The sequence below is a fragment of the Podarcis bocagei genome, assembly GCF_964188305.1.
Source record: "Podarcis bocagei genome assembly, chromosome: 17".
NCBI classification, from domain to species: Eukaryota; Metazoa; Chordata; class Lepidosauria; order Squamata; family Lacertidae; genus Podarcis; species Podarcis bocagei.
The window spans coordinates 31,292,962-31,308,741 of NC_138143.1; the positions used below are offsets into that span (position 1 = coordinate 31,292,962).

Below are 15,780 nucleotides of genomic sequence, written 5' to 3' on the forward strand. Positions count from 1 at the left end.
TTTGTTCATCATTGGTTTCATAAAAACATAAGAACATTTGCTTGATCATACTGCAGTTCCATCCGTTCCAGCTGTATGGGCTGTAGGTCCAGTAGTGGCTGACCACATCCCCCTTGGAAGCACATAACCAGGGCTTGATAGACATGGTAATCTTCTGTTGTTTCTTCCCAGTCTCTGGTTACCCAATAGTGACACTAAGTATGGAGCCCAGACATAGCTATCATGACTAACAGCTATTGATAGTCCTCTGCTGTATGATCTGGAGCATGCTCATTTAAGTGCCGGAGGTTTGATGAGTGTGATTCAACCACCAACATAATACCTTACTTTTTTAAAAAAATCTCGGGGGAATAGCACCACTGGTAATTATCCTCGCCTCTCTTGGAACAGTTTTATTTCCACTGCTGAAAGTGGAAAATAATGATCCCAGGGCTGTCCACGTAAGCAGCAGGGAAAAGATAACACCTGCCCTTTCCCCCTTTCTCCCAGTGGCACGTTGATATATCACCTTTTTATAAGTACTTTTCACAGCGAGGCCCTGATGGGTAATTTGTGTGTGTGATCAGACAAATCAGAAAGGCAAGGTAGACTGGGGTGTGTTCTTTGACCGTAAAGATTCTAGGTGACAGGAAAATAACACTTCCTTAGAATACACATAAAATTATCCCAGAACAAACAATAGCCCTTTACAGTCCCCAGGAATGCTGAACTTGCCCATGGCATGCGTTCTTGGCAGCTGCCATTGATGCCAGCTGGGCTTTGGCATAGCTCCTTTCTGGAAATAGCAAAGAGGGACTCGGCGTTTATTTAGAATGTATTTCTCTCACCATTAGGTAACCGTAATTGCTATCTATCTCTTTGAGGGAGGTAAGGCAAGGAGACTGAAATGTACAACCGATGGGACTTTTTAGACAGACTGAAGTCCTAGCACCTGAGTATTAAGGGCTAAAGGGATCTTGGAAGACAAGTGGTGGTGGAGGAGGATGAGTGAAATGCAGAAGAAAAAGGGATGGTGTTGGGGGAGGTTTTAAAAAGGAGCTTAAAGGAGAGGAGGTCCAGGCTATTGTGGAGAGTGGAAGAATAACTACCAAGTGGGTCGTTGGGGGCCAAATGACATTAGATGATGGAAAAGTGAATTGATGCGCATGTTAGTTGGAAGGACGTCTAAGGAAGAAAGATGGTGCTGTTTGGATATGAGGAAACTGGAATGTGATTCAGCCAATGTTGGCCTTCAGGGAAAGAGAAGGAAGGGAGAGAAACAAAAAAGAACATTCAGTTTTGTTTAAGGTCAAAGCAGTTTTCATCTTTTGTCCTGAACTTACCAATCCTTAGTGTTGGTTGGTAAAGCCTGAAAAGGAGAGAAAGGATCCCCTAGTCCTTCCAGCTTGCTTGCAAGAGGAAAAGAAACTGGCCAGCTGGCTAACTTCCCATTCAACAGCAGCCTGACAGGTGACATCTATCCTGATTCAACATTTCTACTAAGACAGAGTTTATTGCGCTCCCTGTCCTTGGTTACTTACGGGAAGATTGGAAGCTGCCTTATACCAAGTCAGACTATCTGACACAGTATTGTTGACACTGACTGCCAGAATTTCAGGCAGGATGTATTTCCCAGCTCTGCCTGGAGAGTCCAGGGATTGACAAACAACCAGATTGAAAATGAAAGTTCTAAAGCTTTATTTGCAAAACACATGTTTCCATAGCAAGGTGTTCTTTCCCTCGTGGAGATTGACTCTGGGGAAAAGGGGAAAAAGGAGTGAAGATATTGCCCTACCTTGTAAGGTAAAGGTAAAAGGACCCCTGACCATTAGGTCTAGTCGTGACCGACTCATCTCGCTTTATTGGTCAAGGGGGCTGGCGTACAGCTTCCAGGTCATGTGGCCAGCATGACTAAGCCACTTTTGGCCAACCAGAGCAGCACACGGAAACACCGTTTACCTTCTCGCCGGAGATACCTATTTATCTACTTGCACTTTGAGGTGCTTTCGAACTGGTAGGTTGGCAGGAGCAGGGACCGAGCAACGGGAGCTCACCCCGTTGCGGGGATTCAAACCACTGACCTTCTGATCGGCAAGTCCTAGGCTCTGTGGTTTAACCCACAGCGCCACCCGCGTCCCTGCCCTACCTTGTACACTAGTCCTAAATTCATACACGCAAAAGATGGGGTATACTCACACCCATCCACCTGTCAACGGCCTGGGCTAAGAATCCTGTAACAAACAAAAAGAGGGAAAAGGTGAGTGCTGCAGACATATGTTGCCTCTTCGGATTATGCTGTGATAGCCTTCTCCAAATTGGTGCCTTCAGATTGGCATTGAGACAGTCCTGCCTTTATATAAGCATGGAAAACGCAAGTCCATCCCACAGGATCTAAAATGCCATTGGGTTGAAAAAGTAGCATTACCTTTGTCAAAAATCCATTGCTGTAATCATTATTGTCTCGATATTTGTTCTTTTGATGTGTGTGGAAACTTCCATTTATGTAGGTTCAAAGTTAGCAGCTAAGCCCAAATCAGTCCTTGCTCATCTGCTTAGCCAAACCTGCTCATTTTGCTTCTTAGCCTTTGCTTAGGAAGAAAACCATTTATTCCACTCTCACACACAAATGTTTCAGTATGGTTGTCATGCAGTTGCTAAGGCTTGAACTATTTCTTATCATCAGGGTCAGCATACACCGCTCTGCACAGCTCATAACTTAAGTTTTTAATCCAACTGGGTTTAAAATACAGCTTACTTAACAATTAAAAATAGGAGGATAGAATACATGCTTTTAAAAGTATTCTATCTGAATATAACATAAGCATAAATGTCTCTGATAAACATTTAAAAAGGTAAAGGGACCCCTGGCAGTTAAGTCCAGTCGCGAACGACTCTGGGGTTGCAGCGCTCATCTTGCTTTTACAGGCCGAGGGAATGATAAACATTTACTTCATTTTAATTGTGGCAAGCCCAGCACCACAAGGATCCTTGAGGCAACAGGGTCATTGCTTGTGGCGTGATCTTCACTCCCAGCCATTTTGTTTTGTTTTGTTTTTAGTATAGCTTTTACTTTTCTTCTCTTCTGACAACCACACTGATATGTGCCCTCAGAGTTGTTCCTCCTTGCACTGTGTTGGCATAAGCATGTATTGCTTGCTGTGAAGGCACACTCTTGAAACTGACAGCTCCTGCAGGACCTTACAAAGTGTTGTAGTGGGTCTGAAGCTTTGGGATCAACCTTCACTTTAAGACTGCTCCAAGGACATCCACACACCTCCAAATGGGGCAGCTTTGGTTTGGTATTTGTGCTTCTTCCAAAGTGGATGCACACCAGTTTTTCACGGGCATTGTGAAGATAGGTTTTTACTAACACAGAAAATGAGGAGGCAAGAAAGTTTCTGAAGTTTGATCTGCTGCTACTGTATTATTCTTATTTTTATATTTGTCAGAGCAGCAGGCAGAGGTGCAATGAAGTCCCCAAACTGTGCAAAAGCAGAGAATCTGTTGATGAGGCTGCAAAGAAGCATTTAGGCAACCTGTTAAGCTTGTGTTCTCTAGGACAAAGCTCTTAGCCACTTTCAAAAGGACCTTTATGACCCTGCCTTTTAATTTTTCATAGCCCCACATCGGTTTCTGTTGTTACAGTGATTGTGGAAAACTTTCCCCTACTCTTTAAAGTAACCCTGTCGTATCCCGGGGTGCTAGCATAATAAGGTAACTGAACTTAAACATTCGCAACTGAGGTGGAAAAGTCATGTGCTGATGATGGCAGTGCTGGCAGCAGCTTTACATAAAAACATCAGAACTCAGTAACACACCAGTGTTTTAAAAGGCACTGACAAAGTTTAGGTACCTGCCTAAAATATGGCCTCTGCTGTTTGCGGATTATGTTTGTTTACCTGGAAATATGCACAGTTCTCTTCATAGACTGATTATGTGCACATTATCCAGGAGCTGTGGTGAATATGCACAATAACTAGTTGTTATGTACTGCTCATCTTAAATTACCCCCAATGTATATATAAAATGTCCTTGGTAAATCATGGCCTTTAATTAGTCTTCTGTGTGTACTGTTTGATTAATTTAAAATCTTTTAAATGATTTCCTTGGGCTTCATATCCTTCCCCAGGGTCACTAGAATTGAAAACCCCAGATGGGAGCGGGAATATATTTTGACTCTTAGTGCACATAGTTGTCTATGCAGACACACAGGAACAAAATGCCAACGTACCCCTTCCCTTCCACCTGATAGCTGCCTCCTCAGGTGGCAATTGTTGCTAAATGCATTGTAATAAGGCGCAAATCAAGTGCATTGTGAGAGAAAACATTCTATTAAATGACTTCATTTAAAAAGGAAACTGGATTGCTAATACTCTGCTTCAGAAGGCACTGGGGGAAAATATTACTGGATAAACCTCAACATATAGCAAGGTGGACAAGAGTCATTTGCCATTTATTGTGGGGGGGGGGGAATGTGGTGTTGGTTCAGAATGTTGTGATAACATGAAAATGTGCCTATCTTGTCTGCATTTTGTACATTTCAGTGCTCAATATGCACATTTTGTGGTCAATACTGTGTATATCTCAAGAGTGTTTCTCTGGTCAATATGCATAGCCTTCATGAAACACTGGAGATTGTTCACACTTCAGCATACTCTTTCTCTTAACTTATGCAAGAAGGATAGTTCCTAACTTGAGAGAATGTGCAGAATGCAGCAATTTATGAAGGAGTTTTGTATACTGATGGTTCAGTAAACTTTGTAAGTGATGGTGGGCAGTGTTCATAAATACCTGGTAACTGTAGATTCATCTGAAGGAGTGTGTGTGTGTGTGTGTGTGTGTGTGTGTGTGTGTGTGTGTTAATAGATAGATAGATAGATAGATAGATAGATAGATAGATAGATATAACAATAGATCTAGCTATTAGGGAACTGTGCCTGGTAAATTGGAACAGTTGGCGTATGTGTGCCCCTCCTGGCATCCTCAGTCATATGCAGTTCAACTTTTGTCTTTACCTTCTCCAGCCAGTGCTGCCAGCTGATACTCCCCCTGTGTGCCAACGTACTAGGGATCAGTTCTCATCTGAGCTTGGTTGCTATGGTTACATGCAATCTGCTGTGTTCTGGGTCTCCAGGAGCTAGAAATGATTTGGGGGGTGGGGTGGGGGGTTGGACTTCGTAGCCTTTAGGTAAGCACCACCGTTCCCTTATATGGAGCTTACTTCCCCTTACGCCGTTTGAAACACTGATTGGGCAAAAAACCCCACTCCTCTTGTGCAGCGGTTTATGGGCTGCTTTAGTTGGCGAAACAGATCCAGGACTTGGACTACCATCATAGCCTCTGCCTTTTTGTTCACTTGTGCTGATTTGAAGGCAGAACTGACCACACTTTTTAAGCCTCTTCCACCAGTTATTTTGGGAACAAAGGTTCACATACGAGCCTTTGCTGCCAAGGCTGGGACAGTGGGGTTTTGCTGCTGAGCTGTGTGACCTTGTGTCTCAGTTAACGAATCTGAAAATTGAGATTGAGAATGTAAGTGAGCCATTAATGCCTCTTCCCACCCCCCCCACAACCCCACCCCCTAAAACTTGAATTGAGACACAAGTTCTAAATCTGCAAACCTATGCACAAATTACCTGGGAGTTAATTATAATGGTTAGGTTTTTAAAATAATAATAATAGCATTTAACATATATTGCCCTGGTAATCCTAGTTGTAGGTGTGGAGCTGGCAGAGAGAAGCTTGCCTTAAGGAGAGGCAAGATCTGAATGGGGGATTTCTTGATTTCCAGTACCATATCATAGCTACCAAGTGCTTCTGTGTATAAATGCACAGGGCTGCCCAGTAAATCCCACTTGTAATTGAAGCTAGTGTCTGCAGACCATCCTGTGAAAAAGCAGCATCTTTTTTTACATGCTTGTCTTTCCTAAGATGTTTTGCAATCCATTTAGCTCCCACCCCAATTTTCTTTTCGAAGCAGCGGCTACCTGGCAGGCTCGTCTCCTTTGGGGCAGTCTTTTATTTGTGCCGTCTTAATTTTATTGCACCCAGCTTAATGCACTTTGACATGGTATGGCTGGAATACAAGTGTTGCCTGTCTGCAGTCAGAAATGAATTGCTTTTTTGCTTGGCCTTTTGCCATCTGTTCCGCTCTTTGAAACTGATACCCTTGAGCCGCACTGGAGAATGCACCCCCCCCTGTGTGTGTGTGTGTGTGTGTGTCTGTGTGTATTGGGAAAGGATGGCGATATGTGCTGAGCAGCAGGGTAGTGAGTAGGGGTGGGGTTTCCACCCTTTTATATTTTGCAGCCAGTGACGTAGGCAGTGCCTGGAACAATCACGCTGCCTCAAAACAGTGTAGTTGAAGATGCTCTGTGTGTGTATGTGTGTGGTGGCTGGTAGTGGGGGACCAGCTTGGTGCATTTTTAAGCAAACACTGATTGCTGCAGCTCAGGCTCCACAGAGATTCCTCTCCTTCTAAACTACCTTGAAGAGAATTTGTGAAGTGTGGTTTATTTCTCCTCTTCTGCCCCCCGCTTCATATATATATATATATATATATATATATATATATATATATAGGAGAGAGAGAGAATATTTATTTGCTTTGTGGAAATGATTGGAGTTAATAGTGTCCAGAGCACCAGCAAGGTCCGAGTGAGAGCTACAGGTTCGGTGAAATACCCGCGGGAGGACCCAGTCTGGCGGCAAACTCACCGCTCAAAGTCCATGAAAATTTCCAACTCCACGGAGTTTTCTGCTAAAGAAGCCAAGGTAAATGGATGCAACATTGCATATAAATCTCCACAACATTTCTGGCAGTCCTGAAAAGGGGACGCTGCCCTTGAGTCTTTGGCTGATAGTGCCTTTTATTTCTTACAAAATACCGTGGGGAAGGAATGAGCCGGCAGGTGGGGGTGGAGGGACAAATCCCAGATTGAAGGTAGGTGCTGGATGGATTTGATAGACTTTCAGAGAATGTCTCTTCATGGAGCTGAGTCAATGCTGCCAACTTGGTAGCCGATCCAATCCAGCCGGTGTTTTTCTCTTTGGCCATTTACCTGTGTTCCTGTGTTCCATGGGGTGGTGGTGGAGCTGAAGGGGAAAGATCTACCTTGCAATTTCTAGACAGAAATGCTCTACATGCTGATTGCATTTCCCTTCTCCCTTAGTGCGTGTCTGTGTGGGTGGCTTGCATGATTCAGGTGATGTTTTTTAAAATGCATGGCTAAATATTGCAATGAAATATTCATTATTACATTTCTCTCTGTGTTTGTGTGCATGGCATTTTTTTTATATAAAATTGTCATCTGTGTACTTGGTTTGTCACCGCAGACAGTACTGTATCCAGCTGGCTCCAGCCACCTGCTTTAGGAGCTGTTTGGAGTGCCTTTAAGTGTCGTACTGCGTTCTGTTCTGCTGATGTTGTTGTTGTTGTTTTAAAAGCAACATTGTGTAGCCTTGTCTGGGCATCTGCATGTGGGCATGATTGAGCACAAATTTAACCATTGCCCTCTCTGTCTCTTTCCTCCTGTTGCAACACATAATGTCAATGCTTTTCCACTAGCATACAAGTCAGGAAGTACGGTAGCCTTTTATAAAGGAGCGTGGTAAAAAAATAAAATTTTGAAAAGCGTCCCCAGTAAATCTGCAGTATTGGAAGTCAGATGTAAATGCTGCTACTGTTATACCTGTATATGCTTGGTGTTTATGCACACGTTTCATTTCCCTGTTCTTCTTCCCTCTTGCATCATGTTGCCTTCAGGGTGCTAGGTTTGAAATATCCATCTGCATGAGAACCTCACCAGTATGGGTGGGGAGTGTGGGCGGGCATGCCAAAATCATGTGGACTTAGCAAGGTTCTTTAAACTTGCTCCCATCCTGTTGTGATTCTTCAAGGCAGACATTTAAGCTTTCTTGCCCCTTTGCAGGGAAGGGGCAGGACTGGAATCTTCAAGGTTGCACATACTTTTATAGAGGTTCGGTTTCATTCAGGTCCTCCCCACCCCCCAAAGGAATGCCATTGTAGGGGAAAACAATAGAACCTCTCAGTTGGTGTTTGCTTTCTGCGGCGAGATCTAGCTGGTTTGCAGCAAATGAACGATATAATGAAACCCTGCATTTTTACTGATAACCATTGCCGAACGCATGAAGAGGTGTATACATAAATATAACATTGCTGAGCTGGTTTGCTACTAAGCATGCTATGATCATGATTAGTCACAAGGGGCATCCCCAGGGGAAGGGCCACAGCTCAGTGACCGTGCACATGCTTTTCATGCAAAAGGTCTCCAGTTAGATCCTTAGCTGGAGAAGGCACCTGTCTGAATGAAGGGCTTTGCTCGGGCAGCATAGACAACACTGAGCTAAGATCTGAGGCTATAAGGCAGCTTTCTCTGTTTCTTTCCCCCAGTATAGTATCATAAAACAAGTGCCCTACCCCCTTTTCCTGTGAGCCTCTGGTAGCCTGAAATTACTAATTCTCAGTTCTCTACTGGTTGTAATCTAAAGCCAGTTCATACATGCTTATTCGTTTACCATATTACCACATGGTAAGCCATCAGAGTTTACTCAGCCCAAGTCGGCTCAATCATGATACTTTCGAACTGAGGCAGTTTGTAGACTTGACCAATAGTCACCACGTGATGGTTCATAGTCACCAAGAGGGTTGGGTAACACGTTAAAGATGGTCAGCTATATTGTGGGAGAACTTTTAGTAGTCTTGAGAAGTAGTCTTCAACCTTTTTGGACCTGGGACTTACCTTTAACCCAGACATGCATTTGGGGACCCACATCTTTTCTCTCTCTCTCTTTTGCCATATATTTATAAGGCAGAAGTGCTGCTATTGCAACCCGCATTGGATCCGGCAGTGATTTCATAGTGGGTCCCAGCCAGTCCACCACTCGAAGACCAATGCCCTAGAACAGGGGTCAGCAACCTTTTTCAGCCGTGGGCTGGTCCACTGTCCCTCAGACCATGTGGTGGGCTGGACTATATTTTGGGGGGGAGGGAATGAATGAATTCCCATGCCCCACAAATAACCCAGAGATGCATTTTAAATAAAAGGACACATTCTACTTGTGTAAAAACACGCTGATTCCTGGACCGTCCATGGGCCGAATTGAGAAGGCGATTGGGCTGCATCCGGCCCCCGGGTCTTCCCTAGAACCTACTTTAGCCATAATGAGAAACAAGCGTTCAAGTAATGTAGATGTGCTTGTGTGAGCCAGGCCTTCAAAGAGTTTCTTTATGCATCTCAGTTCCCCAGCTGAATTTAGTGAAATCATTTGTGTGTGTGTGTGTATTTATAGTAATCCCATTTGAGGGCTTGGTCTCATTTATGGAATTAATATCTCTTTTGTTGTTGTTATTAACCCTATACAGAATATAATAAAAAATATCTGACATACAATAAAAAGGTAAAGCGTAAACATTGAATTAGGCACAGCACAAAGTAAAAAGAGCGATGCAGGGTCAGCCAGGAAAAGAGATAACAGAATGACCTTCAGCATATTCTTGTGAAAGTCATTTAACCACTGAGTGACTTAGTTTCTCTCCTGCCCCCACCCATGTGGTCCATTTATATCACTCTCCCTATTATTTCAGTGAGTAACTAGAACGTGGACCAACTGAGTGGAGAGAGCGAGCAGGAGTAAATCCCTGAAGCTAATGGTGCAAGGAGATGCCTGATATATTCTGGGAAACCTTGTCTTAGGAGAGAGCCTCCACCAACTCTTCTCCAACCCTCCCAAAAGCTGTAGGCTAAGGGCTGTGAATGAGTGGACTCTTGTTGCAGGCAGATGTTCATAACAAGTAGGAGAGCCCCAGATCTCAGTCGCTGGAGCTGGGAATTATCCTAATGCACCCTTCTCCCATATAAAAGAATAGCGGCTGCCCAGTTTAGTGGGTGATCTAAAAGTGGGAGTACTGTTGGGATGAGGGCAAAGCCTGTCCGCTCAAATACTCAGCAGTCCTGCAGAGGCATATCCTGACACGTTGCAGTGTCCTTTGTGATGCTCCCTACGTACACAGACCAACCACCTATCCATTCTAATGAAGTGCATTTACTTATAGTGAGCGCTTAGCAAGCGGGGTAGTACTAGTTGAAGTTGTTGCTCCTCAGAAGGGTGGGAGGGAGGGCAGGACCAGCCCTATCAAGCCCCAGGTGAAGCACAGTTCTTTGGGTTGCACCCTGAGGGAGCATATAGATGAGGGCAGGAAATGAAAGTCTGAATAGTACAGCAAGACTCTTTAAAGTGTTGGCCGTGGTGGGAGTTGGGCTCTGCTTTAGACAAAATATATTGGGATGGTGAGTGACATGTTACATCTCAGTAATCTGATGAAGTCACACTGAGATGGAAACAGCTGCCCAGATGCTGTTTTCTGGAATACAGTGGAAAATGCCCCTCTCAGCCATAGTAGGAAGAAGAAGTGAGATTATGAAATCAGAAATGAGATTATCCAGTTTTGCTTCAAACTCTTCCCCTGCTACCCCAGCCCCCCAGAACTAAAGATTTAGCTGCTGCTGCTTCCTCCTCCTCCTCCTCCTCCTCCTCCTCCTCCTCCTCCTCCTCCTCCTCCTTCTTCTTCTTCTTCTTCTTCTTCTTCTTCTTCTTCTTCTTCTTCTTCTTCTATTGCTTTCTTCAACACACAAAACAGAAGTTATTTATAGATATCTGTTAGCATTTCTATAGGGCTTTTAGTGCAAAATGCTATGCAAGGTTTAATTCATTCATCATTGCACGGAGCTGGTAAATTGAAATTGCACAATGAGATAGTTTAAGAAGCTGTAAAAAGCCCACAGTTCTGGTTGAGACCAAATACCTTAAGTTGTCAAATCTCTTGAGTGCTATATCACATTGGAACACACTGTGTATTGGGGCGGTGGTGGGGAGGGAGAGAGAACTATAAGTGGACAAATGGGATCACTTCCCCTAACAGCACTGCTCGTGTTTACAGAGCCAGCCACCCATTTCTTCCTCTGGGATACTTCAAGCTATTTGGTGCTCAAGCAAGCCAGGTTATCATCTCCTCCCACCCTGCTTTCCTGTTTTTTACTTTTCCAGTTGGCAGACAACATTCTTGGATCTTGGCAACCACAGGCATTTTGAGTCCCCATTGAGCTGTTTGGGACATGGTGAGGGGGAGGTTGTCCCCATTGGGTTTTCTTTTAAGGGTCTGTTCTTGGTTTTTTAGTGATTTTGTAGACTGGGGTTCTACTATTCCCAGACATAGTGATGCCTCCTCCTTGTTTCTCAGTGGCTGGTTTGTCTTCGATCCTGTTGGCATGGGGACACTAAGTTCATTATTTGAGGGAGTAATGATGAAATGCAAATCCACAAGTGCACCCCCATGCTCTGCTGCCCTGCCTACAAGGCTGCTTCATGTTGTTCCTGAGATTCTGGCTTCCTAAAATTCTTTGGCACCTCTGGCATAATGATTGTGAGAATGCACAGAATGCATTTTCCTGAGTGAGGCAGTTGATTTTGCTTGTTAAGGATCTAAGGTCTAATCCAATTTGAGGCTTTGCAAAAGCTGCTCCTAGGGGAGCAGCTTTTAAAATGTAATGGCAAAGTGTGCCTTTGAAGAGCCTATTTATTTATTTATTTTGGCGGGAAGGGAAACATATCTTATGGAAAATAACAAAACCACCCAATGATGGATCTTTTCTTTTACGTTTTACACCCTCTTATTCTGGCCAGGAGGATGAAATTGTGGCCAGGCAGGTAAAATTCTGGCCAGTTAGCAGTCTTGCCATGACAATCCAGGATAGATGTAAGGTTCTACTCCAGATTTCATCTTCAAAGCATACAATTTCATTAGTATAGCCGTTGCTATTTTTTATATGACTCGAACATGCCTATTACCGCACAGTGACTCAGGGGTGGAGCTAAGAACGGACGCCAGCTGTCCCAACTCCTACTCATCCCATTTCAAAATGCCAAAACATCACCGCGCGCGCGCGCGCACACACACACACAGAGAGATTTAGGCTTAGTTTAGCTAATCCAAAGCTAACATGGACAACAAATTGCCTAGTCAGTTGTACGTGTCACTCTGTCTGTGTGTGTGTGTGTGTGTGTGTGTGTGTGTGTGTGTGTGAGAGAGAGAGAGAGAGAGAGAGAGAGAGAGAGAGAGAGAGAGAAGTGTGTTGCACACTAAATCAATCTATTTTCTCCCACATGGAGCAGATTTAGTTCATGCCGAGTTATATGCTAGCTTGAGTTTCATTCTCAGCGTACAGCAGTCAATCACAAGTAGCAACGAAACAAAGCTGGCATTGTTTAAAAGTATTGCAGTTGAGGATTTTGAACTGCAAGAAGCTAATCCCTAGACTGGTACGTCATCAATCAAACATAAACATAAAAGCTTTGCAGGCTAAAACCCAGCTCTTCTTCTTGCCAGTCAGTCATTGCTTCATAAAACTCACCAGCTGGTGTTGTTAAGTGTAATAATGTTCCTTTCTCCCCTCCCTTTTGCTGCAGCTCTTGGTGCAAGGTCTGCTCTGTTAGTCACTCAGATCTTTTTAACTAGCCTGTCCTCGTAACCCTCAGCCATTGTGGGATGAGATTTAACAATTCCAGTTTTCAGTCAGCAATGGTGATAGATGGACACTTCTTATTCCGTGGATCACTTTTTAAAGGGACTCATCAAAAACAAAGGCACTCCGGTTGGTGCAAAACTCCACAAGAAATATGATTTGACACAGGATCCTTTTACATTGCATGCCCAAGATACTTTGCACCTCACCACATTTTGGCAATAACAGTACATTAAACACCTGACAACTGGCTGCCCTTTCATGACACCCAACATCAGCTGCCTGAAGCAGCCTCCTCACTCTGTCTTCTGATAGAGCCAGACGTGCTTTGACATTAAATGGGCAACGACAGGAAAAATCTTGGAAACCAGAAAGGCGGCTTGATAAGTTTTTGGGTGCTTCCAAACAGTTGTTTATTGTGGCATCAAAACATGCATGCATGTTTTGTGCAGCATGTACATGAAGCCACTGTCATCAAATGCTAACCTGTATCCCCCCCCCATTTAATCTGGATTTACTCTTTCCAGGGAATAGTTAATAATTTCCTGTTGCTTACCCATTTGTGATATCTCAGTGACTACTAAGCAGTATTAAACCCCCATCTAGAAGCACTCTTACAGTGGTCACAAACCTGGAAATCTTATTTATCGCATGATTATAAACTTTGCACTGAATTCTGCAATAAATTGTGCACAGTATTAACAATTACGGAATTGGTGGTTTATTGCAAAAAATAAATAAATAGATTTACAGTCTTATGAAGATTACTTGTTCAAATTTAGCATAAGGTATCTCAGGGGTTGAGAACCTCTAGCCTGTGGCTCAGTCTTGGCCCAAATCAGCTCATGAGGCCATTTGTTTGAAAATAACTCAGAGAATGTGCAGACAAAGCAGACCCCTCCCCACACGTTGCAGGCCAACTTGACAGGTGAGCGAGACACCTAATGTCATCGTGATATCAAATGATTGATAAGCGGGTGGCCCCGCCCACCTGCTGAAGTTGGTCCACATGGTGAGGGAAGATATTTCCCATTGGGCCAAAAAAGGGCCATCTAATATATTAGATTACTGAATTAAGCACTTCTTAATCACAAAATGACCAAGGAGCCCTAAGAAAGTGTGGCTCACCCACAGTAGACCATGAAAGATTATGAACCATATGTTTGTATGTGCCAGAGGAAAATACCATTGCACTTTAGAAATAATAGAAACTGATCATCACACAAAGGAGTGAACTCCCAAGGTCCTTCTAAATACTGAAGTTTCAGTGTGCAAGTTCTAGTTAACAAGATCCATTGATTTCGGCAGAAGAGTTGTCCATTTCAGCCGAAATCATTGAGACTTCAGAGTGCTCAGCTTTGGTTGGATTGTGTCCAAAACATATAATACTTTTTCAAATCGAATGCTACGTTACTGTGCTTCAAATACGATCCAGTTCATCCCATGCACATGTGCACAATTTGGGTATCCTTCGTATGGTAATGTTATTATTATTTTTTAGGGCAGAGTATTTGCAGCCCCAGCCCCTGGTTTTCATCTCTTCCCCCAGCGGCTTTGAAAGGATGTAGCCAGGACAAGTTGTGGTGTAATCACTGGCTGTTGAGTGGGAAATGCTTTCTTCTTAAAAAATAAATAAATGAGTTGGAGGTTGTTTCTTTTTTGCCCTGAACTTAGACAGGCACTCAGCTAGCAGTTCCCTCTTCCTGCAGCCTGAAGTGATTCAGTCAAAGAAAATGCTTTGCAATTTGATTTTACAGATAGTATAGACTGCCCGGGAGATGAGGTGGGGTGGAGGGGCAGGGAAGGAAGGGAGTGTTAGAATAGTCGTGGAGTGATTTTGATGGTGTGGGGGTGTCACACACCCTCATAGCCTTGGGGATAGGCATGCAGTTGAGCCTCTTCGGAGGACCATGGAAAGCTGCCTGGTCATCACAATACTTGTTTGCTTAACCCAAAACTCTGGACTCAGGTACAGGGTCTTTACCTGTTCCTTCTTAAACTGGAGATGCCCACAACTTCACCTGCATCCTTCTATATTCAAAGCATGCACTCCCCAGTCTTTGATTCGACAGACTTGCCCAAGTCAAAGATGGCTTTGGAATAACACATTTCCCCTGTCGTAATATATTTTAAAAATGTTTAAAAGGACATAGCAAGGACGGTTGTCTCTAGGCAGTATTATGAGCGAACTTGGACTTGCAAGGTTTCCTCATCTTGCTTTTTAATGGAGTCAGCATCACTTTTCTCTTTAAGGGACCCTTTGGCTGACTTTGCAGGCTTAAAAGCCTCCTGCGGCACCAGCCACCTAATAAGTAATGGGTTTCCCATGGAGCAGTTCCTCAGCATTCAGTGGCTTAGGATGGCTGGGCTTTTTGTTTACCAAAATGATTTTCCTCTCCACAAATAAACAGCTGGGATAATTAGTTCAATCTTCATCTTTCCCTGCACACCTGGTTGTGCTTTTCATTTCCCTTGCTGCTTTCACCTCAATGGATACTTACAAGTGCTTGTCTGGTTAGCCTTGTCAGGTGTTTACAGATGCTGCTGTTCAGCATTTTGCTTTCGAGAGTGAGTCCGAATGGAAAAAAAGACTGGTGTGACACACAGCCTGAATGTGTGGTAAACACCGGAAGCTGCTGTCGCCCATGATTCTCTGTGGGTGCACCACAGCATCCTCTTTTATCCCTTGGTTTTTCTCCAGCGAAAACCCTATACATGTTGCACTGGAGATCAGAATGGAAAACTCGTTCAGTTTCAGTGCCAACCAGGACTGTGCATGAATCTGCTGTTTTTCCACTCCCATGTTTCAAATGGCTCCAGGGATTCCTTCGTCTTAAGATTTGCGTGCCTTGCCATGCTGCAACATGAAGGGGCCTACTTCTGATGACACCATGCAGCGGGCGGTGGGGGATGAAGGTGGGAATTGCTGTTTGAATAGGGCAGAAAGACTTTTAAAGTATTGCCCCTAGCCGAGGGTAGGTGAGTAGGTTGGGTTTGGGATCCATTTCAGACAGTAAAGTATATTTTTGGGTGGCATTCAAGAGACCACATACAGCCATGTCTGAATGTTGGCCTTAATTGGAGTGTAACCAAATAAATACCCTCCAGATATTTTGGACCACAACTCCAATCAGCCTCAGGCAGTATGGCCAATGATCAGGGATGATGAGACTAATAGTCCACAATTTCTGGAGGGCAGCATGTTGGCTAACCCTGGCCTTAGCCTCACAGGTGGGCTATGTCACATCTCAGAATGCAA

At 43.9% G+C, this 15,780-nt stretch overlaps 1 protein-coding gene across 7 annotated transcripts in view; it reads left to right on the top strand.

The window, feature by feature from the left end:
- LOC308576619 (PH and SEC7 domain-containing protein 3-like) overlaps positions 1–15,780 on the top strand; it is a 152,497-nt gene that overhangs the window by 93,404 nt on the left and 43,313 nt on the right. Inside the window, exon 1 of one of the 7 annotated variants that reach the window (XM_081176234.1) lies at positions 6,343–6,753. The exons of the other annotated variants lie outside the window; for them this stretch is intronic. Within the exon in view, the coding sequence (XP_081032360.1) occupies positions 6,595–6,753 (159 nt within the window). The 5' untranslated portion in view covers positions 6,343–6,594. Of the gene's footprint in view, positions 1–6,342; positions 6,754–15,780 lie in introns of those variants that run through there. 7 annotated transcript variants of the gene reach the window in all.